This window comes from Mirounga leonina, unplaced genomic scaffold (assembly GCF_011800145.1).
Source record: "Mirounga leonina isolate KUSES-001 unplaced genomic scaffold, KU_Mleo_1.0 Mir_92, whole genome shotgun sequence".
In the NCBI taxonomy this organism is placed as follows: Eukaryota; Metazoa; Chordata; class Mammalia; order Carnivora; family Phocidae; genus Mirounga; species Mirounga leonina.
Window position 1 is genome coordinate 17,971,838 of NW_023270852.1, and position 25,173 is coordinate 17,997,010.

The 25,173-nt window shown below is 46.4% G+C and overlaps 1 protein-coding gene across 1 annotated transcript in view; it reads left to right on the forward strand.

Annotated features, from left to right (window-relative positions):
• USP35 (ubiquitin specific peptidase 35) overlaps window positions 1-25,173 on the forward strand; it is a 52,888-nt gene that overhangs the window by 2,367 nt on the left and 25,348 nt on the right. Inside the window, 6 exon segments of the mRNA XM_034995046.1 lie at window positions 4,322-5,003; window positions 6,049-6,181; window positions 7,725-7,854; window positions 8,262-8,363; window positions 9,901-10,059; window positions 14,569-14,762. Of these exon segments, the coding sequence (XP_034850937.1) occupies window positions 4,331-5,003; window positions 6,049-6,181; window positions 7,725-7,854; window positions 8,262-8,363; window positions 9,901-10,059; window positions 14,569-14,762 (1,391 nt within the window). The 5' untranslated portion in view covers window positions 4,322-4,330.

Sequence of the window (25,173 nt, forward strand, 5' to 3'; positions counted from 1 at the left end):
TCCAAAAGGGACAGATAAAGGGATCTGGGCTTTCCAGGGGAGGGATCGTGATGTTCCTATATGTTACTGTGTGCCCTGGAGCAGACTGGGTGTTGCTGGGACTCTCAGGCTGTCATGCCAGCAATGAGAGGTATAAACCAAGGGCTCGGGGGAAGAGCAGCAGGATTGGCTGGGAAAGGCTAAGGGGTGGTCAGGTGGTCATCTCCCATTTGGGGGCTCAGAGGCTCAGAACCGTGAAAGAGCACCTACCTCAAGGCTTTGGGCACTATTGGGGCATGGTGCCTGGGCTAGATTCGAAGGCTGGACTCTATTCTGCAGAACACATACCTCTCTACTGGAGGATGGATTGAGGGAGGGAATGAGGAGATGGGGTTAGAAGGCTACTGCACTAGTCCAGGCAAGAAGTAAAGAGGAGCTGATCCTGGGTGCTGCTGGAGCTCAGGGCGAGATAGTGGAAACACTAATTTGGCAGTGAGGGATGAAATTCCTGGTAGAATCTGTGAGATCAGGAGTGTGTGTCTGCTTGTCTCCTTGCTTGACAGTGTCTGTTTCCCCACTTGGTGCCAGATGGCCCAAGAAGAGACTCATGACTGCCCCAGCTATCATCTTTTTTTATATTTTGTCCCCTTCCCTGTCAGGGCTGAAATGGTCCCCATTTTCCAGTTGAAACAGCTGAGGAGCCTGGCAGGGACTCACCCAAGGTCACCTGGTGTTTCAGAAGCAGAGAACCTGGGTCTCCTGCTTTTCATGTGGGCTTTTCTTTTCCTTTTTTTTCTTTTTTAAGATTTTATTTGTTTGACAGAGAGAGACACAGCGAGAGAGGGAACACAAGCAGGGGGAGTGGGAGAGGGAGAAGCAGGCTTCCCGCCGAGTAGGGAGCCTGATGCGGGGCTCGATCCCAGGACCCTGGGATCATGACCTGAGCCGAAGGCAGATGCTTAACGACTGAGCCACCCAGGCGCCCCTTCATGTGGGCTTTTCTAAGGAAGGATACGGCTGCTGTGTGCTGTGAGCCTGGTGCGGGGCAGCTGTCTCTTGGGTCAGAGCCAGTGTCGACAGGCCGTCTCCTTGTCCAGAGCCTAGAGGAATAATCCAACCTTCCCCTGAGGAATGCTGGTGGTCTGCTGCTTCCTCCCCCAGGGAGACCAAGTGCACATTCTTATCCCACCCTGTCAAGGCTGCATCCCTCTTCTATGTTGATCCTCCACATTCCCATGTGTGCCGTAGGGAAATCAGGCCTTGTCCTGCCTCCCTTCTGTGGCCTGTGATGAGGTCAGGTGAGCTCCAAGCCTCTAAAACCCTTTTGCATGAACGCACCCAAGATATTGAGTGGGTTTGGTTGGTGAATATGGTGACAGCTGACCTCAGACTGCCTGTGTGGGAGTGGGGGCAGGTAGGCAGGGCTTGCCTGGAGTGGCCGGGCCATGGACTGCACAGAGGCTGCATGGCTGGCCTCGGAGATCACAGCCCTCACAGAAGGGCACCACTGCTGGGCCTCCAGCCGCCAGGTGCAAAGGTATCAGGTAGAATGATATGAAATTGCCAACATCTGCTCCTTTGCTTTCATGTGGTTCAACCGGATATCACTTATCCCCATTTTACAGAACAGAAAAGAGGCTCATGATGTGATTTGCTCAAGGTCACATCATGAGTTGCAAGACTAGAATAAAATTTGCCCAAGGTCACACTAGAACTTAGGACTCGCCATTCCTGGTCTGTTTTTCTTTCCATTTCCAGAACCTTCCCTAGTTTTAGAACCCCATTTCTGCCTGCCCCAGGCCCTCTTCTTCCACACATGATGTCAATATCCCATCGATTAGGGTTTCTTCTTGGCTGCCTGAATAACAGAATTTCTTGGCATCCTGGGTTGAAAGCATATTAAGTCCACTAGCCTGGAGGGCAGGGTGGGGATTTGCAAGGATGGTCTACAAGGGAGGTTGGTCACAAACACTGCCTAGGAAAGAGAAGACCAGAAATGAAGGGAGACCAGTTTTTTAAAGGCCTTTGAGATTATGCCTTGCGTTGGCACTCTTTACCAACACGTCTGTCTCCACCACCAGACTGGAAGTTCCTAAGGGCAAGGGCTTTGCTTCTAAAGCGAAGGGGACTGATTCATTGAGCACTTCCCTGCAGAGTGGAAATAGACTCAGAGAACATAAGTAACAGGGATGGTAAGCAGACTTCATTTCCAGATGAATCTCATTCAGAGTAAAAAGAGTTTAACACACTATTCCAGGAGGCTTGGAGTGGGCCCTGGGCATATGAATTTGTGCTAAGTTACCAGGTGGTTCTGAGGCAGCCAAGCCAGTGTTTGGGAACCACTGATCTGTACTCTGGCTTCACCTCCAGTAATCTCAGATGCCAGCCATTGAGAAGTAAGTCCTAGTTCCTGCCCTAAGGAACTCACGGCCTGGTGAGGGAGACAAACAAATGGGCCCATTGCTTTTAACACATGCAATAATGGAAGCTTGGTCTCAGCCAAGAGCTAGGACAGAGAACGGAGCGTCTCCGTAGGGCCTAGCACAGAGTCTGGGTCCCACAATATCTGTGTTTTTTTTTTTTTTTTAAGATTTTTTATTTATTTATTTGAGAGAGAGAGAATGAGAGAGAGCAAGTACATGAGAGGGGGGAGGGTCAGAGGGAGAAGCAGACTCCCTGCCGAGCAGGGAGCCCGATGCGGGACTCGATCCCGGGACTCCAGGATCATGACCTGAGCCGAAGGCAGTCGCTTAACCAACTGAGCCACCCAGGCGCCCCAATATCTGTGGTTTTGAATAAAAGTTTCTGGCCTCTCATTTAGTAAATGTATGGCTTGTCTTCACACCAACTCCAGGTCTCAAAATAATTTTTACCGAGCCAGTAAGTTTAAACACCTACTGTATGCTGAACCTTATATCAGGTCCTGCCTAGAGTGGGATTATACAAAGAAGAAATGGCCCTGTCTTCTTGGAGCTGAAAGTTGGATATTAAGACAACAAGCTTTACCTTTGTGAACCAGCATGAAAATCAGGAGTAAAAGTGGGTCAGCTTGGGAGAAAGGCTTCTAGGAAACTGCCCTAAGGGAGAGGAAAGGCAAAGGGAAGGCTACTATGCTCAGAGGAATAAGGTAGCAGTAACTCACACCATATTTTGCATTTGCTTCTTCAACAAATGCCTACTATGTGCCAGGCACTGGCCTAGGTGAATGAACAAAACTGACATGGTTCCAGCCCTCAGAAACCTATATATTATAGTGAAGGAGGCTGACTCCAACCAAGGAATCATGATAAGTACCGTAAAGGAGGACAAGGGCTCTGAAATTGTTAACAGGCATGTTTGATCCAAACAGAGGTTAGGCAAGGCTTCCTTGAGGAAGTGAGTTTGCGCTGAAGTCTGCAGGGTGAGTCAAGCAAGGAGGGGAGGGAAGAACATATCAAAGGGCGCAGTGGCAGGGAGAACACAGTGAGTCGAGAGTGAGGGGCTGGTGTGGACTCAGGCTGGGGAGGGGCAGGCAGGGCCTTGAGCGTGCAAGGCTGTGGAGCTAGGCCTAGAGGCAGGGCAGGCCGCAGACATGATAAACTCTGCTTCATTGGAGGGAATTATGGGATCCCAGCTGTGATGGAGAAATAAGCCACAGGGGGCTGTAGGAATGGAGGGTGAGGGATGTTCTGTTTGAAGACAGCGTGTTGGAGGTAAGCTTTGAAGGAGAACAGGAGTTTGGCTGTGTGGGTGGTGGTGGAGGTCTGGGGAGATAGGATGTTTCAGGCAAAAAGCACAACATACACAAAGAAGTGGAGCCTTAGAAAGGTGTAGATCACTTGGGAAACAGCAAGAAGTTGATTTGGGGCAAAATAAAGTGTGCAGGGATCTCCCCGTTGATCCTTCCTTGGGACCCTAAGCCTGCCTGCCCCCCCCTCCTTGGAGGTGTGATTTTGTGTATGTCCCCTCTCCTCTTCCCCGACAGGACAGGACTTGGCCAAGATTTTGGACAACAGCTTCTATAACCAGCTTCTACCAGCCCCACGAGTGGATGAGGTCACCAGGGAGGCCTGGGGAGAGAAGGGCAAAAGAGTGGGGGAAAGGGTGGAAGGTTGAGATACTGCTTTTGTGAGATTAAAGACGCTCATCAGCAATAACCACAACTCCCTGAGGGCTCATTACAGGCCAGGCATTGCACTTTACTTCATTCCGATACCTCCCTGTGAGGTATCCTCGCCCCATTTCACAGGTGATGAAACGGAGGCCCAGAAAGGTGGTTGCTCGCCCCAGGTCTTATGCAGGGGCCCCCTTGGGGCACTGGATCGGTTGGCCCAAGTGTGACCGTGCTCCCCGTCTCCTGCAGCGTGGCGCCATGGACAAGATCCTGGAGGCGGTGGTGACGTCCTCGTACCCCCTGAGCGTGAAGCAGGGGCTGGTGCGGCGCGTGCTGGAGGCCGCGCGGCAGCCGCTGGAGCGGGAGCAGTGCCTGGCGCTGCTGGCGCTGGGCGCGCGCCTCTACGTGAGCGGAGCTGACGAGCTGCCCCGCCGCGTGGGCTGCCAGCTGCTGCACGTGGCCGGCCGCCACCACCCCGACGTCTTCGCGGAGTTTTTCAGCGCGCGCCGCGTGCTTCGCCTGCTGCAGGGGGGCGCCGGCCCGCCGGGCGTCCGCGCGCTCGCCTGCGTGCAGCTCGGCCTGCAGCTGTTGCCCGAGGGGCCGGCAGCCGACGAGGTGTTCGCGCTGCTGCGGAGGGAGGTGCTGCGCACCGTGTGCGAGCGCCCGGGGCCCGCCGTCTGCGCTCAGGTGGCGCGGCTGCTGGCGCGACACCCGCGCTGCGTCCCCGACGGCCCGCACCGCCTGCTCTTCTGCCAGCAGCTGGTGCGCTGCCTCGGCCGCTTCCGCTGCCCGGCCGAGGGCGAGGAGGGCGCCGTGGAGTTCCTGGAGCAGGCCCAGCAGGTGAGCGGGCTCCTGGCGCAGTTGTGGCGCGCCCAGCCCGCCGCCATCTTGCCTTGCCTGAAGGAGCTGTTCGCTGTCATCTCCTGCACAGGTGCGTGTGGGCTGGGGCCCGGGCCGGGGCGGGAGCGCGTGCGCGCCGGGGGCCGGATGTGCGCCGGGCCCGTGACTGCACGTGCGGGGTCTTGTGCTTGGCGTGCCCGTGTCGAGGTATGGCAGGTGTGTGTGCGAGGGGCTAATGAACAGGTGCGGGAATGCGATGTTCCTTAATTAGCAGGGCTCTCCTGAGCCCGTGCGGTGAGAACTATCCTGTGGTGGGTGCTGGGCGCATACGGAGGAGCGGACCCAGATCAAGCTGGCCAGAAGGGGGACTGGGGTCGTGAGACAACAGAAAGGGGTGGGGAGGTGTGGATGTCATCATGCCCTTTGGGTCAGGTGGGTTTTGTAGAAGTGGTGACTTTTGATTCAGGTTTTGAGAGCTGGGCAGCAGCAGGGGCAAGGTGCTCAGGGCAGGCAGAGGCCAAGTTCTGGACATGCGATGGAGCCTGTGCATCTCCACTCTGAAATGTAAACTCTCGGTCCTCCACTAACAACTGTGGTGCTTGGACTACAGTTATAAATGAGCGAAAGACGATCGGTGCCTTACCTGATTATAGGGCTATTCAGTTGAAAGGAAGAGAAGGCACCTGGCAGGCGAAAGAACCAAGCCCCGATGTATAAGCAGTTATCCAATTGGACAACACATTTTGATAACTAAATGCTCTTTTTCACCTCTAGGCCTTTGTGTGTGTTTCCATCTGGAAACACACCTGTTCTTCTACCTGTTCTTGCCAGCTCCAGTGTTACCCTTTCTTACAGACCTTGTCTGTATAGACACAGGTGGGGGGGGGGGGGGTCAGTGCTTTTGTCTGTGCTCAGTGCAGGGCTGGGCCCCAAGCCATGGCAGTGAAGGTTTGTTGGGCAAATAAACTAAGGTGGGATAGGAGACTGTGATGTTGTAGGAGGTGAGGAGGTGGCCCCAATGTGCTCTTTGCAGAAGCCTGGTCTCGTTCCTTGGGAGCATGAGGGCATGGGGGACTGGGGGAGGTGAGGAGCCTACCTGCCTTGCTAAGCTCATCCCAGCCCCCACACCGTTCCAGAGGAAGAGCCGCCATCTAGTGCCCTGGCCAGCGTGGTTCAGCACCTACCGTTGGAGCTTATGGACGGCGTCGTCCGGAACCTCAGCAATGATGACAGTGTGACAGACTCTCAGATGCTGACTGCCATCAGCAGGTGGGCTGAGGGCTGGGTGGTGGTTAGGTGTCTCTCCCTCCTTCCACTGGGTGGGGTTGCTGGGCTAGATTTAGTGTCAGAAGGCCCAGGACCTCATGCTTTTTTCATTCGTCCATCCTTTCTTGAGCCCTGCTCTGTGCATGGCCCAGGGCTGGATGTGGCAGATGCAAAGAACCTTTCCCTAGAGATGCTCTCAGGTTGGGTGCCAACTGTGTGATCCTGGACAAGTCAGTGAACTCTCAGCCTCAGTTTCCCCCCCTGTAATAGCAAAGATGGTATAAGGAGTTGTCAGGCTTCCATGGGGCCATACTAGAAGCTGAAAGTATGTTACAGAGTGCTTCTTGAGTTTGGCAGGTATGATAAATGGAATTGGGGTGCTTTTTATCTCACAGCTTTTGCACACTCCCCCACCTCATTTGAATGTCATCACACCTGTGATCTAGCCACACCTGCCTATCCATTGATCCCAGAATATGCTGCCTTCCCTCCTGCCTACAGGCCTTTGGCTTTGTAGATCCTATTCACCTGGCATGCCTCCCCCACCATGCTTTCCATACCTGTGTGCAGATCTACCATCTCCATTAGGCCTTCTTGGATTTCTTGTCTTTAGTGCATAGTGTGGGCTCTAGAGGTAAGCTGGTTGGGTGCAGATCCTGGCTCTACTACTTCTTGTCTGTGTAACTTTGGGCAAGTTACTCCACTTCTGTAGGCCTCTGCTTCCTCATTTATAAAATGTAGTGTAATTGAACCCATCATAACAGGGTTGTTGCAAAGATTAGATAAAATGAGATAATACATGCAAAGTGTTTAGAGCAGTGATGGTAGCTACTGTCATAATTACTATTGCTTTGGTCTGTCATTGTTCTATCTCTTTATAGCATAGTCTTATGAGTGTAAAAGTAATGACGTAATGCCATTTTCCTGAGCACTTACTATGTGGCAGCTTCATGCTCTGTGCACAGAACCATTATCTTGTGGGGATCGGATGGGTTAATACATGTAAGGCAGATGGAATAGTGTGTGGTACAGAGTGAATACTGTGAGAGTTAACTATTGTCATGTCTTTTAACTCATATAACAACTCTGTGAGGTAGGTATTATCCCCATTTTGCAGAGGAGGAAACCGAGGCTAGAGAGGGTGACTTGTTCTAGGTCACAAGCAAGAGTTTGCTGGAGCCAAAGCTTCCAGCGTGGCGGGGGTGGGGGGCAGTGCTGCTCCTGCTGTTGGGTCCCATGGTCCAGGCAGAGGCGGCTGACAGCCCTGTTCTACCACTGCAGCCTAGTGTGTGGGGTGAGGTTTGGAGTGTTGAGAGGGTCTGGTTCCCCTCCTGCTGGGCTGGGAGCCCCAGTCTCTGCCGAATGCCCATGCTGGGCTCATTGGCAGTTCTCAGAGGTGTCTTGTCCATCCCATGGACCCCAGGGCTGCTCTGTGCAGGTGTGGGTCAGTGTGGGGTCTCAGGACATTATAGCTTGTCCCTGGGATGCCCTCACCCAGGCATTTGGGCCTCCCTGGTCCTTGTGTCATTGCCGCTCCCCTCTCCAGGATGATCGACTGGGTGTCGTGGCCCCTGGGGAAGAACATTGACAAGTGGATCATTGCACTGTTGAAGGGCCTGGCTGCTGTTAAGAAGTTCAGCATCTTGATAGAGGTTTCACTCGCCAAAATTGAGAAGGTTGGTGGGCCACTGTCCTAGCCCTGGCTTATGGCTTTTCCCACTTAGCTTTTGCCAGGGACAGTGTGGGCCTGGGAGGCAGAGCACTGGGGCTCCCACCCAGGCTTGCTGTGACCCGGGACAATTCACTGTACCTGTCTGGGCCTCAGATTTCCCCTGTTCATTCCTCTGCTCGCTCAAGAATGTGTGTCACTTTTGGTCTTTCTGTCTCTCCATCCCTCCCATCAGATACCTGTCTTGCTGTCCATCTGTCCATCAACCTAGGTCTGTGAGACTGTCTGTGTTCTTGGTTCTGCATGGGTCTGTTGCTTCAACTCTGGTGTGTCTGACCACCTCTCAGGTCTGTGGCTGCACTTGGTCTCTGAGGCCCAGGCGTGGGGAACTCCTGACCAGGGACTCTCTTCCAGGTTTTCTCCAAGCTTCTGTACCCCATTGTCCGGGGAGCTGCCTTGTCTGTCCTCAAGTACATGCTCCTGACCTTCCAGCACTCCCATGAGGCCTTCCACCTGGTAAGGGCCCTATGTGCTGCCCTGTGGAGGGCCAGTCCTCCATCCCCCACTGGTTTGGCTGGAGTCCAGACATGCTGTCTCTATTGGGTTGGGGGTTTGAAGCCCAAGACCTTGAAGTCCTGGATGTTAGGACTGGAGGAGCCTTGAAACTCCATTTTACAGATAGGAGACTAAGGCCAGAGAATGTGTATGGCTTCCCCACAGGCCCACGGTAGAGTGACAGCCCTAGAATGATGACGGCTAATGTTGCTTAGGGGCCTGCTGTGTGGCAGGCACGGTACTAAAGACAGTACATATGTTAACTCTCAGTCCAGCCCTAAGAGGGAGAATTCTATCATATTTTCCATTTTTCAGCTGAGGAAACTTCAGGTTAGGGAGGTTAAATCATTTGTCCCAGACACAACTGGTGAGCGATACGGGGAAGGTTCTAACTAAGTTGGTCTGACTTCTGACCCAGTGTCCTTCCGATATACCCTGCTGCCGACCAGCACCCACATGGCCTGGCCTCCAGCCCAGGGCCCTTTCTGTTATCTTTGGGGCCATCCTTTGGGAAGGACAGCCTATAGTTCTTGTGGGGCGGGGGAGGGAAGGAGGGCCTACCCTCTTGCCTTCCTTTCCCCAGACCTGACCTGCAGATGGGGCCCTAGATTCTGATGGCTCCTGGTCAGGGCAGAAATTTCATGCTTTCTAATTTGCCGCAGTGGGAAAAGCGCAGAACCAGGGATTGGGGTACTGGGGGTTGAGTCCCATCTCCATCGTTTGCCAGATGTGATGACCTTGGGCCAGGCGCTTAACCTCTGAGGGCTTGGAACAGGGTAAGCCCCCAGGATGGTGGGAGAGGGTTAGACGAGGTGATATTTGTCAAAAGCCTGCTGCATACTAGGGACCAGATAGATACTTGTTTCTTCCCATCCTTCTCCTGGGTTCCCTACTCCCAGTTCCTGTGGGCTGACTCTGTCCCTCCCTGGGACATTACGGTAGAGCACCCCGTGGGTTTGTAAGTTAGCCTTCCATAGGCCAGAGGAAAACGGCTTTGTTTTAGACATCAGCTTCTCCTATAACACATGGTGGAAGTTCTTGGTAAATTATATAATATCTCTAACTTCAGTTTCTTGATCTATAAAATGGGGATGATAATTGCTGAATAAAGTCATTGTGAGGGTGAAATGTTGGGCATGTAAATGTTTGGTGAAAGAAGGGTGGTAGAAAGAAGAATAACCCTGGTCACTCAGGCCTCAGGCCAGTTGGCTTGGCTTAACAGCTGGGGCTTGGGCCCAGGCCACGCCTCAACTGTGAGGAGGGAATTGTTTATCCCATTTAATAGACGAAGAGACTGAAGCAGGATATCTAAGCTCACGTGTCCTGTAGAAAGAGTCACTCGCCTCCCTAGCACAGAGCTCTGTGTAGGCAAGGGGGACAGTGGCCAGGTGGTCAGACCTCCCTGCTGTGAGGAGCTCGGGGTATCTTCAGCTCTGCCCACCAACCCCTGTCTCGGGTGGTAAATGGTCCTGAGCCTAATCGTGCTCTGCTCTCATAGCTCCTCCCTCACATCCCGCCCATGGTGGCCTCTCTGGTCAAGGAGGACTCCAACTCGGGGACCAGCTGCCTGGAGCAGCTAGCAGAGCTGGTCCACTGCATGGTCTTCCGGTTCCCAGGCTTCCCAGATCTGTACGAGCCTGTCATGGAGGCCATTAAGGTGAGTGACGCTGTCCCCCCTGCTTCCTTGTCCCGCTCCAAAAAGAGTGCTGGCTTGGGCCTTGCTCAAGGCCGTAACACAGGTTAATGGCAGCCCCCCCATCATTTGGTCTCTGCCTGTGTCCCATCACCTCCTCTGGCCCATTCTGTGCTTCAGGCACACTCAGCCACCTGCCCTTTCCCCAGATGGTCATCGCTCATGATTGCTCTGAGCCTTTGCATATGCCATTCTCTCTGACTATAAACCCTTCTCTTGCTTTGCCTGCATAGCTCCTCTTCCCATCCAATCTTACCCATTAAGGCTCTGCTCAAGTGTTACCTCCCTCAGAAAGCCTTCCCTGACAAGTCTTGATACCCCCTCCCCACCCCAGGCTGGGTCAGGACTTTTCTGGGCTCCCACAGCTCCATATCCCTTTGTCTTGTGTTGTCGCTGTCTATCCCCCCCCCCCCCCCCCGCCCCCTGGCTAGGGCACTCCAGAGCAGTGTTCACATGGCTTTACTGGTGCCCTGCTTTGTGCTAGACCCAGGCTGGGAACTGGGGACACAGGCACGAGGCAGACCAAGTCGCCTCCACTGAGGAGCTTGCAGCCTAGGCTTGCACAGAAGTAACTCTGATGCAAATGGTTTAGGAAATTCCTGTGAGGAACCAGAGAAGGGAAGGATCATTTCCAGTTAGAGGAGGAAGTTACAAGGACGAAGGGACTTCTGACCTGGGTTGCTAGGACAACAGCATTTGTAGGTAGTGCCACATTTGACAATGTCTTCCATATATTTTGTTTTTTAATGCTCACAAGACACAAGAAACAAGAAGCAGGTACTGTTGTTACCTGAATTTCATAGATGAGGGAAATGAGACTGGAGAGGCTTGGTGACTCGTGCAGTCATGGAGGTAGTGAGAGACACACACAAGCAGGGTGCCTGGTTGCTGAGCCCTTTCCTATTGCCTGATACAGAGGGCAGGTCTGAGCATGGGTGAAGGAGCTCTAGGTGTAGGTGGTGGCCCTTATAGAACCTCTGATCTGACTTCCATTTCTGTAGCATAGCAGATAGATAACCTGAAAAGCATCCCACTACAGAACACCTAGAAATGCTTGTTAAAATATAACAAACGTCTTTTTAAGTACATAGCTGAGCTTGCAAGAAAGTAATGGGGAATCCCCAGGGGCCAAAAAGGAATCGAGAACGAATCCAGAATGGTAAGTGAGAGATGATGCTCTTTTGCCCTGCGGTGGGGAGGGAAGGGGAAGGGTGTAACCGTAGTCACTAAGCCACTTGAGCTTATAGGGACAGGAGGTGATGCTTAGGGCCTGCTCCCACTAGGGCATTAGCACTAAGAGGCCCATGTAAGCCAGGACCCAAAGGCTTTACTGTTAGTAAAAGAGTGATCTAGAAAAAATATATACATGGTCTCAAATAGATGTCAAGGAAACTTTTCTGGCTTGGTCTGCACTCTGGACTGGGAAAAATGAAATTTGTCATCATTGGCCTGCTCTTACATGGGTTTAGGGGTTCAAGTTCTCATTGTCTTTGGGGTTGTGGGACCCCTAAGCTCAGGCACTCACATTAAAAGTAGTCATGACCTTGTAATACCCAGCAGTTGCCTTGTAGAAACGAAAGTTTCTTGAAAGCTTTCAAGTCACAAAGATAAAATTTTGCTAAAGATGAGTTTATAATCCAAAAATTACAAAACACACAAGGGAACAATCCACCACGAGTGGGAGTCAGTTGATACTTTTAAACAAAACCTCAGGCATTTACTTGGATCTTCTGTTTTTCCAACTTAAGAGAATGCATTTTTTCAAATAGAGCCAGCCAACAAGAGAAGCAGCTACCCTGCTAGATCATGAGCTGCCTGTCACTGGAGGTAGACAAGCAGAGAAGACAGGGCTTTGACTTGTTGGAAGTGACTGTTACTGTCCTGCCAGATTGTGAGCTTCTGGTGGGCAGGGACCATATTATGATTTCTCTGCCCAGCAAGTATCTGTGAGTGAATGAACGTGACTGTCACGTGAAGAATGTCTTGGAGGCATGAACAGAGAGGAGGGAGCACGGCCCTGCACTAGGCACTGAGGGAAACTCACACTGAATGAGACTCAGGCTTTTCACACTAGGGGCTATGGCCAGATCCAGGGGACAGTGGATCTGTAAATACCGGTACCAGAAGGTGCAGGCAGCTAAGCTTTCTAAGATAGGTATAGATCTCATGTGTACCCACTTGAGAAGGTCCTGGGAAGTCTTCTAGAGAGGGGATATAGGAGTGAGGCCTTGAGGGATGGGGACTGGCAAGATGAGGTACCTCCAGATGCATCGGAGGGAAAGGTGTGGGAGTGGGAATGTGCAGTTTGTCAGTGGAGTGGAAGGGACGTTGGAAGATCAGACTGGAGGGCCCCAAACCAGACCGACTCTCCTTCATCTAGCAGATCTGGGCTTCTCAAACCTTTCCTCCAGAGTATTTGAGCCCAGAAGGGGGCTGCTTACCTAAACCTCAGTGTTTCTGTAAAATCTCATTTTATCTCAGAGATCCAAGTACATATTTCATAATTATAAACATTTGTTTTAATGCAGACATTTTCCTTCCTTAAATATTAGAGAATATGGCTCCGGGGAGATGTGCCTACGTTTGTCCTGTGGCTTCAGATACCTCTTGGTACGAGCCAGTGTGAGAGGCAAGGCGGCAAATAATCCATAGGATTTTATTGTTTATTAAACGCTTTTACATGTTTTCTATGAGCACGTCCTTCGAGGCTCCTTTATAAATAAATTCTGAAAAGTTCTCTCAGGCAGTTTTTCTGGGAGCTGTGCTTCTTGCTAAGGGAGCCATTGTACGTCACATGAGGGTTTCATAGTTCTGTTTTATTTTTGTAAGAGTACCAAGTTACCTTCTTTGGGGAAAAATGGCATTTTTTTCTAGTGTGGATAATTTTGCATCGTGCATGTGTGCACGTGTGTGAGGTTCTTTCTGCCTTTTTGTCCCTTTTGTTCATGTTTTGTATGGGGTGGGGATTGGATAGGGGATAATAGGAAGAAAAAAGGAGGGACTAAGAAGATAATGAGCACCCCCCTTTATTTTAATTTAGAGATGGGGAGGAGCAGAGGGAGAGGGAGAGAGAGAATCTTAAGCAGGGCTCCATTGCATGACCCTGAGATCATGACCTGAGCCGAAATCAAGAGTTGGACACTTAACCATCTGTGTCCCCCAGGTGCCCCAAGCCTGTATCTTTTTTATCTTGCCTTTGGCAACTCCTCTGTTTTTTATCATCTGTGAGAGGTGACTGATCTGATAAATGTTCCTGGGAAATGAGTGAGCAGAAGTGTTAAGCCACTGCTTGAGCTGGACCTTCTGCGGTGGTCAGACGGTGTGTGCTGGGGAGACCACGGCCTTCAGTGCTAACCTGGTTTGAAACTCTGGAGGCTTGGACAAGTCTAGGGTCTGTGCTCAGGATCTGGAAACAATAGGGCTTAGAGGAATGTTGCTTATATCTATTAAGTAACTCTGTATTATGCTTAGGTGTTTTTCATTAAAATAGATTAGAACCCGTGCTGGGTAATGTTCTTTTAGGTGCATCTGTTTTAATGTAAAAAAAGGAGAATGAGAGGGCACCTGGGTGGCTCAGTCATTAAGCGTCTGCCTTCGGCTCAGGTCATGATCCCAGGGTCCTGGGATCGAGCCTCGCATCGGGCTCCCTGCTCGGCAGGAAGCCTGCTTCTCCCTCTCCCACACCCCCTGCTTGTGTTCCCTCTGTCGCTATCTCTCTCTCTGTCAAATAAATAAACATAAAATCTTAAAGAAAAGGAGAATGAGAAAGAAAGCATGCTAATCCCTGAGCCCTTGACCAAGGACCCATACCTCAGGACCCCTGGACCCTCTCACCATCCTGTCTGTGGAATCGTGCTGGGGGGTGGTGGCTAATTAAACCTGATGGCAGACCTAGAGGAGGAGGGCAAATGGGAGCATCATTGTGCGCAAGCACTGTGAAAATATGGAGTGCCAAACTGATATAAAGTAGGAGTAGCCTCACTTGACAGATGAGGAAATGGAGTCAGAGAGGCTCACTGACCATTGCCAGGCAGTTAGTTAGGACAAGAGTCAGGACAAGGCCTGAGATCTTGACATTGTTGGATCTGGATGGTGGGCCTGTATTGTCATTGCTTAGAGTCTGTCATACCCTGGGCTCCCCTAAGAATAAATGGATTTTTTGTTTATTGTCTGTATGTCCCTGGGAAATTCTTTTCTTTGAGTCTTTGTTTTTTCATCTACGAAATGGACATTTTACGCCTTCCCAAAGCAGTTGTGACATGAAAGGTGATATAGAAGGCCCACGTGTCAAAAGGAGAACCTAGAATAAGTGTGGAAGCAGAAGGCTGTTAACACGTATATCTGGGACATTTGTGGGACAGTGTGCTTGGGTGGGGTGGGGTAGGCTGTAGTCCAAGAAGGCTTCCCAGAGGAAGTGATATTTTTAGAGCTGACCATGGTCCCCACCATCCTGCTGCCTTCTTCCCTCCTCAGGACCTCCATGTTCCCAGTGAGGACCGCATCAAGCAGCTGCTGGGGCAGGATGCCTGGACCTCGCAGAAGAGTGAGCTGGCTGGTTTCTATCCCCGGCTCATGGCCAAGTCAGACACGGGCAAGATTGGTTTAATCAATCTGGGCAACACATGCTACGTGAACAGCATCCTTCAGGCCTTATTCATGGCTTCTGAGTAGGTGCTGCTTTTGAATTTCCCATCTGCCCCTCCTTCTCTACTTTGGGCTCCCTGGTGTATGGGGGGGATGCGGGGTTGGAGAGGGTAGTGGGGGATTGGAGAGGGTGGGTCCCCCTTTGCATTGATGGCATAATTCCCTGAGGTTTGTGGGTACATGATGGTGAGTGGTCCCTGAGGGCTCCAGGCCATTGACAAGGCAGTAGGTCAAGACTGGGTGGGAACTTGAGATGGGACTTCAGGGACTGGGCTATAGTGGAAGGGGGTCTACGCTGGGTTGGTCAGCATCACTGATTTTTTTTCCCTGGAGTCCAAGGGGATGGATTGTGTTTTCCACTCACCCTGGTATTAGGCATTCCCTGCCCCCTTATTAAAACAAAATTTTTATTGGCAATGGCTACCTATCTAACTTCAGGCTTGATTAAAAATCACTCAAGATTTCAGTCACAGAAGTAGACATCTTTTTTTCCCCAGTTTATGTGTGTGTGGCGCCTGGATGGCTCAGACGGTTAAGCGTCTGCCTTTGGCTCGGGTCATGATCCCAGGGTCCTGGGATCGAGCCCTGCATCGGGCTCCCTGCTCAGTGGGAAGCCTGCTTCTCCCTCTCCCTCTGCCTGCCGCTCCCCCCTGCTTGTGCTCTCTCTGTCAAATAAAAAATAAAAAATCTTTAAAAAAAATGCACATAAAATTTACCATATTAACCATTTTAATTGTACAGTTCAGTGGTATTAAATACATTCACATTGTTGTGCAACCATTTCCACCGTGTAACTTTTCATCTTGTAAATCTGAAATTCTACACTTGCTAAGCAATAACTTCTCATATTCCCATTCTCCCTTCCCCCAGGCTCTGGAAACCCCATTATACTGGCAACCCAAATATTGCTTTTACATTTTGGCCAGTGTGAATACTGCTGCGATGAACATGGGTGTTCAAATAGCTCTCTGGGATCCTGCTTTCTATTCTTTTGGGTATATATTCAGAAGTGGAATTCCTGGGTCGTAGGGTAGTTCTATGATTAACTTTTTGAGGAACCTCCATGTTTTCCACAGTGGCTACACCACTTTACATTCTCACCAACAGTGCACATGGGTTCTAGTTTCTCCACATCCTTGCCAACATTTGTGTTTTTTTTTCTTTTCTTTTTTTTTTTTTTTAAGATTTTATTTATTTATTTGACAGAGACAAAGCGAGAGAAGGAACACAAGCAAGGGGAGTGGGAGAGGGAGAAGCAGGCTTCCTGCTGAGTAGGGAGCCCGATGTGGGGCTCAATCCCAGGACCCTGGGATCATGACCTGAGCCGAAGGCAGATGCTTAACGACTGAGCCACCCAGGCGTCCCTTTTTTTCTTTCTTTTTAAGAGAGCAGAGGGAGGGGCAGAGAGAGAATCTTAAGCAGGCTCCATGCCCAGTGCAGAGCCCAAGGCGGGACTCTGAGATCAAGACCTGAGCCAAAATCAAGAAGTGGTCGCTTAACTGACTGAGCCACGGAGGTGCCCCTCTGTTTTATTGATAGTAGCCATCCCATTGGGTGTGAGGTGGTATCCCATTGTAATTTTGATTTGCATTTTTCTAATGATTAGTGATGTTGAGCATCTTTTCATGTGCTCCTTGGCCATTTGTATATCTTCTTTGGAGAAGTGTCTACTTTGGTCCTTTGCCCATTTTGAATTAGGTTGTTTTTTTTTTTTGTTGAATTTTAGGTAGGGGTTCTCTCTATATTCTGAATATTAATCTCTTCTCAGATACATGATTTGCAAATATTTCTTTCATACTGTGGGTTGCCTTTTTGTTCTGGATAGTCTTTTTAATTTTTTGTTGTTAAAAGAGGTTGCATTTATTTATTTTATTGAGCTCTATTTGACATTGTATTAATTTTGGGCATACAACATATCTGATATGTGTATATATCATGAAATGATCACCACAATAAGTCTTGTTAACATCCATCACCACACACAGTTAAAATTTTTCTTTCTTGTAATGAGGACTTTTAAGATTTACTCTCTTAGCAACTTTCAGATATACAGTATGGTATTATTAACTGCAATCATGTGCTATACGTTACATCCCAGGACTTGTTATATAACTGTAAGTATGTACCTCTTTACCTTGACCATCTTCACCTGTTTTGCCCCCCACAACCCCCGCAACCACCAGTCCATTTCCTGTATCTATCATTGTTTTGTTCTGTTTTGTTAGATTCCACATATAAGTGAGATCACACAGTATTTGTGTTTTTCTGTCTAACTTATTTTGTATAATGCCCTCTAGGTTCATCGAATTGTGACAAATTGCAGGATTTCCTTCATTCTCGTGGCTGAGTAATATTGCGTTATGTATATAAGGAATAAGTGTATTTTCTTTAGCCATTCATTTGTCAGTGGACACTTAGGTTGTTTCCATATCTTGGCTATTGTAAATAATGCTGCACTGAACATGGGGTTGCATATATCTTTTCAAGTTAGTGTTTTTGTTTTCTTTGGATAAACACTCTAAAGTGGAAATGCTGGATCATAAAGTAATTCTCTATTTTTAATTTTTTGAAGAACCTCCATACTGTTTTCTAGAGTAGTTATACCAGTTTACATTCCCATCAAGTTATACCAATTTACATTCCCTTTTGTTCCACATCCTTGCCAACACTTGTTATTTCTTGTCTCTGAGATAGCCATTCTAACAGGTGTTAGGTGATATCTTATTGTGGATTTGATTTCCCTAATGATAGTGATGTTGAGCAACTTTTCATGTACCTGTGGGCCATCATCTTTGGAAAAATGGTCTGTTGAGATCCTCTGCCTGTTTTTTAGTAGGATTGCTTTTTTCCTGTTGAGTTGTGTGAGTTCTTTATATATTTTGGATTTTATTAGCCCCTTATCAGAAAGATGATTTGCAAATATTTTCTCTCATTTTTGTAGGATGTCATGTGATCCTTTTGTTGATGGTTTCCTTTGATGTGCAGGAGCTTTTCAATTTGATGTAGTCCCACTTGTTTATTTTTCTTTTGTCATCTTTATTTTTAGTGTCAGATCCAAAAAATCATTGTCAAGATGATGTCAAGTAGCTTACAGACTTTGTTTTCTTATGGGAATTGTATGGTTTCAAGTCTTATGTTCAAGTCTTTAATCCATTTTGAGTTGGTTTTTTGGTATGGTGTAAGGAAGTGCAATTTCATTCCTTTGCATGTGGCTCTCCAGTTTTCCCAACATCATTTATTGAAGAGACTGTCCTTTCCCCACTGTGTATTCTGGGCTCCTTTTTTGTATATTAATTGACCATATAAGCACGGGTTTATTTTGGGGCACTCTCTTGTGTTGCATCAGTCTGTTTTTTTATGCCAGTACCATATTGTTTTTGACTACTATAGTTTTTTTTTTTTTTTTTTAAGATTTTATTTATTTGACAGAGAGAGACACAGTGAGAGAGGGAACACAAGCAGGGGAAGTGGGAGAGGGAGAAGCAGGCTTCCCGCCGAGCAGGGAGCCTGATGCGGGGCTGGATCCCAGGACCCCGGGATCATGACCTGAGCCGAAGGCAGACGCTTAACGACTGAGCCACCCAGGCGCCCCTGACTACTATAGCTTCGTAATGTAGTTTGAAATCCAGAATTATGATGCCTCCAGCTTTTTCTTTTTTAAAATTGCTTTGGCTATTTGAGGTCTTTTGTAGCTCCATTACAAATTTTAGGGTAGTTTGTTTTATTTCAGTGAAAAATGCTATTGTCAATTAGATAAGGATTGTATTGAATTTTAGATTGTTTTGGGAAGTATGGACATTTTAACAGTATTAATTCTTCCAATCCATGAACATAGAATACCGTTCCATTTATTTGCATCTTCTTTAATCTCTCTCATCTTTCATCTCTTTACCTTGTTGTGAGAAGACCAGGGTAGTGGCCTAACTGTACATCACAGTGACTACCTCATTCAGTTTGCTTCATCTCATCACATAGGCATTTTATCATCTCACATCATAAGGAGAAGAAGGGTGAATATTTTGAGAGAGAGACCATGTTCACATGACCTTTATTACAGTATGTTGTTACATTTTATTATTAATTATTGCTAATGTCTTGCAGTGCCTTATTTATAAAGAAATAAATTTATAAAATAAACTTTATCATAGGTATGTATAGGAGAGAACAGTGTGTGTGTGTGTGTGTGTGTGTGTGTGTCTTTGTATAGGATTGGTACCATTTATAGTTTCAAGCAGCCATTGGGACTCTTGGAATGTATCTCCTGCAGGTAAGTGGGGACTTCTGTACAGGTCTTTCACCTTCTTGGTTAAATTTGATGCAATTGTAAATGGGATTTTTTTTTTTTTTTAAAGATTTTATTTATTTATTTGAGAGAGAGGATGAGAAAGAGAGAGCACATGAGAGGGGGGAGGGTCAGAAGGAGAAGCAGACTCCCTGCCGAGCAGGGAGCCCGATGCGGGACTCGATCCGGGGACTCCAAGATCATGACCTGAGGCGAAGGCAGTCGCTTAACCAACTGAGCCACCCAGGCGCCCGTAAATGGGATTTTTAAATTTATCTTTCTTATGGTTCGTTATCCTGTATTGAAATGCAACAGATTTTTGTATCCTGCAATGTTACTGAATTCGTTTATTCTAAGGATTTTTTGGTGGAGTCTAGGGTTTTTTTTTTTATATGTAATATCATGTCTTCTACAAATAGAGACAGTTTTATTTCTTCCCTTCCAATTATGATGCCTTTTCTTTTTCTTGCCTAATTACTAGCTAGGACTTCCAATACTATGTTGAATAAAAGTGATGAGAATGGACATCTTATCTTGTTCCTGATCTTAGGGGAAAAGCTTTCAGGTTTTCACCACTGAATGTGTTGTTAGCTCTGGACTTGTCATAGATGGCCTTTATTATGTTGAGGTATGTTTCTTCTATACCTACTATTTTTGAGAGTTTTTATTAAACATAAATGGATATTGAGTTTCATGAATCTTTTGAGATGATCATATGATTTTTATCCTTCATTTTGTTAATGTAGTGTACTACATTGATTGCTTTGTGGATGTTGAACCATCTTTGCATCCCTCCAATAAATCCTGCTTGATCATGTTCTATGAACCTTTTTGTGTATTGTTGAATTTGGTTTGCTAGTATTTTGTTGAGGATTTTTGTATCTGTGTTCATCAGGGATATTGGCCTGCAATTTTCTTGTCATTGTGTGATTTTGGTATTAGGGTAACGCTGGCCTTATAAAGAGTTTGGAGTATACCTTCTTTTTTTTGGGAGAGTTTGAGAAGGCTTGGTATTAATTCTTCTTTGAATGTTGGGAGGAATTCACCAGTGAAGCCGTCTGGTCCTGGTTTTTTGTTTGTTGGGAGATTTTTAATTACTGAATCAGTGTCCTTACTAGTAATCAGTCTGTTCAGATTTTCTACTTCTTTATGATTCACTCTTGACAGCTTGTATGTTTCTTTTTTTTTTTTTTTTTTTAAAGATTTTGTTTATTTGACAGAGACACAGCGAGAGAGGGAATACAAGCAGGGAGAGTGGGAGGGGGAGAAGCAGGCTTCCTGTGGCCCGGGGAGCCCGATGTGGGGCTCGATCCCAGGACCCTGGGATCATGACCTGAGCTGAAGGCAGACGCTCAATGACTGAGCCACCCAAGCGCCCCGACAGTTTGTATGTTTCTAAGAATTTCTCCATTTCTTCCAGGTTGTCCAATTTGTTGGAGTATAATTGTTCATAGTAGTATCTTATGATCTTTTATATTTGTGTGGTATCAGTTGTAATGTCTTTTTCACTTCTGATTTTATTTGTGTCCTTTCTCATTTTTTCTTAGTGTAGCTAAGGGTTTGTCTATTTTGTTTTTCTTTAAAAAAAAAAACAAAACTTAGTTTTATTGATTGTTGCTATTGTATTTTTAGTCTCCATTTCATTTATTTTTGTCCTGATCTTTATTTCCTTTCTATTTTTGGGCTTAGTTCTTTTCTAGTTCCTTGAGATATAAAGTTAATTTATTTGAGATCTTTCTCATGTCTTAAATGTAAGACATGTATCACTATGATTTTCCCTTTTAGAATTGCTTTTCCTGCATCCTGTAACATTTAGCATGCTATATTTACATTTTCATTTGTCTCAGGGTATTTTTTGATTTCTTTTGATTTCTTCTTTAACCCATTGGTTGTTCAGTAGTATGTTGTTTAGTCACCACATATTTGTGAATTTTCTGTTTTTTTTCTTGTAGGTCATTGCTGGTTTCATACCATTGTGGTCAGAAAAGATGCTTGATATGATTTTAGTCTTAAGTTTATTAAGACTTGTGACCTAATATATGATTTGTTCTGGAGAATGTACCATGCGAGCTTGAGTATAATATGTATTCTGTTGCTTTTTGCTAGAATGTTCTGTATATGACTGTTATGTTAATCTGTTCTAACATGTTACTGGGTAGAGTATTCTTGGTTGGAAGTTTCCTTTCGGCTGAAAGGAAACCAGTCCCTTCTAGTCTGCAAAATTTTTACAGAAAATATGCTGATATACTTATGAGGGTTCCCTTGTATGTAACAAGTTGTTTTCTTCTAGCCACTCTTAAGGTTCTCTTTTTGTTTTTAACTTTTGGCAACTTAATTATAGAGTGTTAGTGTGGGTTTCTGAATTAATTTTATTTTGAACATTCTTGGCTCCCAGATCTGGAGGTCTGTTTCCTTCCCCAGATTAAGGAAGTTTTCAGCTATTATTTCATCAAATAAGTTTTTTTTTTTTTTTGAGGGTTTTTCTCTTTTTCTTTTTTTTTTTTTTTTAAATTTACTTATTTGCCAGAGAGAGAGAGCGTGTGCGTGAGTGCACAAGCAGGTGAACTGGAAGGCAGAGGGAGAGGGAGAAGCAGACTCCCCACCGAACAGGGAGCCTGATGTGGGGCCGATCCCAGGACCCTGAGATCATGACCTGAGCCAAAGGCAGATGGTTAACCGACTGAGCCACCTAGGCGCCCCTCATCAAATAAGTTTTACATCTCTTTCTCTCTCTCCTCCTTTTGGGTCACTTTATATTGTGAATATTGGTCTGCTTAATTTTGTCCCCATTACTCCTTTAGGCTATCTTCACTCTTTTTCATTCTTTTTTAACTGCTCTGATTGGATGAATTCCACTGCCCTGTCTTCGAGTTTGCTAGTGATTTCTTCTGCTTGGTCTAATCTGCTGTCGGATCCTTCTGTTGTGTTTTTCACTACACTTACTGTGTTCTTCAATTTTGTGATTTCTGCTTGGTACTTATATTTTCTTTGTTTTTGTTCACGTTGTCACTTTGTTCATGCACTGTTCTCCTTGCCTTGGTGAGCATCTTTATGCTTATTGTTTTGAACTCTCTGGTAAATCACTTGTCTCCATTTTGTTTGAGGTTTTATCTTGTTCTTTCATTTGGAATATAGTTCTCTGTTTCTTCTTCATCCTCAACTGTCTTTGTTGGTTTGCATGCATTAGATAAAACAACTACCTCTCCCAGTCTTGAAGGAGTGGTGTTATGTAGATGAACCTTTTTGTTCATCCTTGCCCTTGCTTTTGGCTGTCTCTCAAACCATTGTGATTGTCTAAGCAGCCTACTTTGTTCTTAGTGGCTTTCAGTAGTTCAGACTATGCCCAAGACCTATCAGTGTCCTAAAGGGGAGGATTTCAGGCAGCAGCTAGATGCAGGGCTTACTGGAAACCAGAACCTCAGGTAGCAGCTTTTAAAGTATGCAAATAAACCTCTTTCAGGGGAAGACTGGGAGATGGGCATTTGCATCTTTGAAGATAACCTAATAGTCCTCTTTCTTGGAAGGACTGTGCATTTCTGTCTGCTGCCTCTCTGCTGTTCCCTGGTACGGTAACCCACCTGTTTCCTGTTTGTTACAGTGCTATGTGATCTGAAAGTGTAATCTTCACTGGCCACCAGAACCAGACATTCAAGGGGTGTTCCCTGGGTGGCAACTGCAAAAACCAGGGCTGCAGATGTGTTCATAAGCTCTTTTCTGGGAGACACTGGCAACCTGGATTGAGGCAGAGGGAGAGTGCAAAGATGACACCTGTTAGCCTCTGCAGGCTTTGGAAAGTATTTCAGTTGGCCCTACATATACGTTAAATTAGAAGCGCACACTCAGGCTGAACTTTTAAGACAGACAAATGGACCTTTTTCACAGAAAGACTGGGCTTGATTCAGTCAGTTGCCTCTGTCCTGGCTCCATGGTGGGTCCATTCAAGCAGTTTAAGTACTGTTTCTCAGTTCTGTAGTATTGTTGGTCTTGTGGGCATTAGCCCTGTTGACACTCAAAGGTAGATACTTTGGGGCCTATCCCTTAAGTCTTAAAAGTTAGGGTGCCAGAAGTGGGATTCATACCCTTCCCTCCTCAGGGAGAAGCTGGTAGTTGTGATTTCCCTCCCGACTGTGGGTCACTATGCTAGGGGTGGGGTTTCTGGTGAAATTGTATCTCCACCTCTCCTACCCATTTCAGTGTGTTTTTTCTGATTTGCCTGATGTGTAGGAGTTGCTCAGCTAGTTCTTAGATTTCTTTCAAAGGGAAATGTTCCATAGATAGCTGGATGTTTAGTGTTCTGTGAGAGGAGTTGAATCCAGCATCCTTCCATCTTGAAGTGAAACCCTGAATGGTGTCTTTATGTATAAATTTTTAAACTTTCATGAGGTCCAGTTTGTGTAATTTTGTTGTTGTCTGTGCCTTTGGTGTCTTCTCTTAGATCATTACCCAATCCAATGTGAAGCTTTTGTGCCATGTTTTGTTGTTTTGGATTGTAAATTTAAGTCCTTGATCCATTCTGAGTTTTGTACATGGTGTTAGGTAAGGGCCCAACTTCATTCTTCTGCTTATGGACATTTAGTTTGCCCAGCGCCATTTCTTGATTTGTCCTTTCCCCCATTGAATGATCTTGGCACCTTGTCAAAAAACGCTTGACCATGTTTGTGAGGGTTTATTTCTGGGCTCTGTATTCCATTCCGCTGATCTCTGTGTCTGTCTTTATGCCAGTACCACATTATTTTGACGACTGTCACTTTGTGTAGTAGGTTTTAACATCAGAAAGTAGGAGTCCTCCAGTTCTGTTCATCTTTTTCCAGATTGTTCTTCATTATTTGTGATCCTTTGGGATTCCATATGGATTTTAGAATGTTTTTCTGTTCCTGCAAAAAATGTCATTGGATTTTCATAGGGATTGCATTGAATCGATAGATCAGTAATGGGAAATAAGGACATTTTGACAATATTAACTCTTCTAATCCATGAACATGGAATATGTTTCCATTTATTTATGCTTCTAATTCTTTAAGCAATGTTTGTAGTTTTCATGTGCAATCCTTTCCCTCTTTTTAATGCTATTGTAATTGAAATTGTTTTGGGGGGGCGCCTGGGTGGCTCAGATGGTTAAATGTCTGCCTTCGGCTCAGGTCATGATCCCAGGGTCCTGGGATCGAGCCCCACATCGGGCTCCCTCCTCGGCGGGAAGCCTGCTTCTCCCTCTCCTTCTGCTTCTCCCCTGCTCATGCTCTCTCTCTATCTCTGTGTCTAAAATGAATAAATAAAATCTTCAAAAAAAAAATTGTTTTGGAATTTTTTTGGATTGTTCATTGTTGGGGTATAAATGTAGCTGGTTCTTGCGTGTTGACTTTGTATCCTGCTACTTTGCTGAATTGTTAGTTCTAACACCTTTTATGTGGTCTTTAGGATTTTCTACATACAAGATTATATCCTTTGCAGACAGATAATTTTACTTCTGTTTATTTAGTTTTTGCCTAATTGCTCTGGCTAGACCTTCTAGTCCTGTGTTGATTAGAAGGGGTGAAATTAGGCATCCTTGCATTGTTCCTGATCTTGAGGAACAGCTTTTAGACTTTCACCACTGAGTATTATATTTGCTATGGATTTTTTAATATATGGTTTTTATTATGTGGAGGTAATTTCCACAATTTCTATTGTGTAGGGTGTTTTTATCATAAAAGTGTGTTGACTTTTGTCAGTTGCTTTTTCTATATCAATTGAAGTGATCATGTGGTTCTTTCCTTTATTTTGGTGATGTATATATATATTACATTAATTATTTTGTATGTTGAACCATCCTTGCTTTCCAGGAATAAATGCTACTTGGTCATGGTATATACTGCTTTTATTGCTAATTTTATTTGTTTTTTAATAGTACATTTCACCATTTTTTTAATTTTTAAAGTTTGTTTAAGTAATCTCTACATGGGGCATCAGACTCACAACCCCACTGAGCATGGGGCTCAAACTCACAACCCCAAGATCAAGAATAACATGTTCTTCCAACTGAGCCAGCCAGGTGCCCTGGTGTATACTGCTTTTAATGTGCTGCTGAATTCTGTTTGCTTATATTTTGTTGAGGATTTTTGCATCAGCATTCATAAAGGAGATCAGTCTGTAGTTTTCTTGTAGTGTGTCTCTGT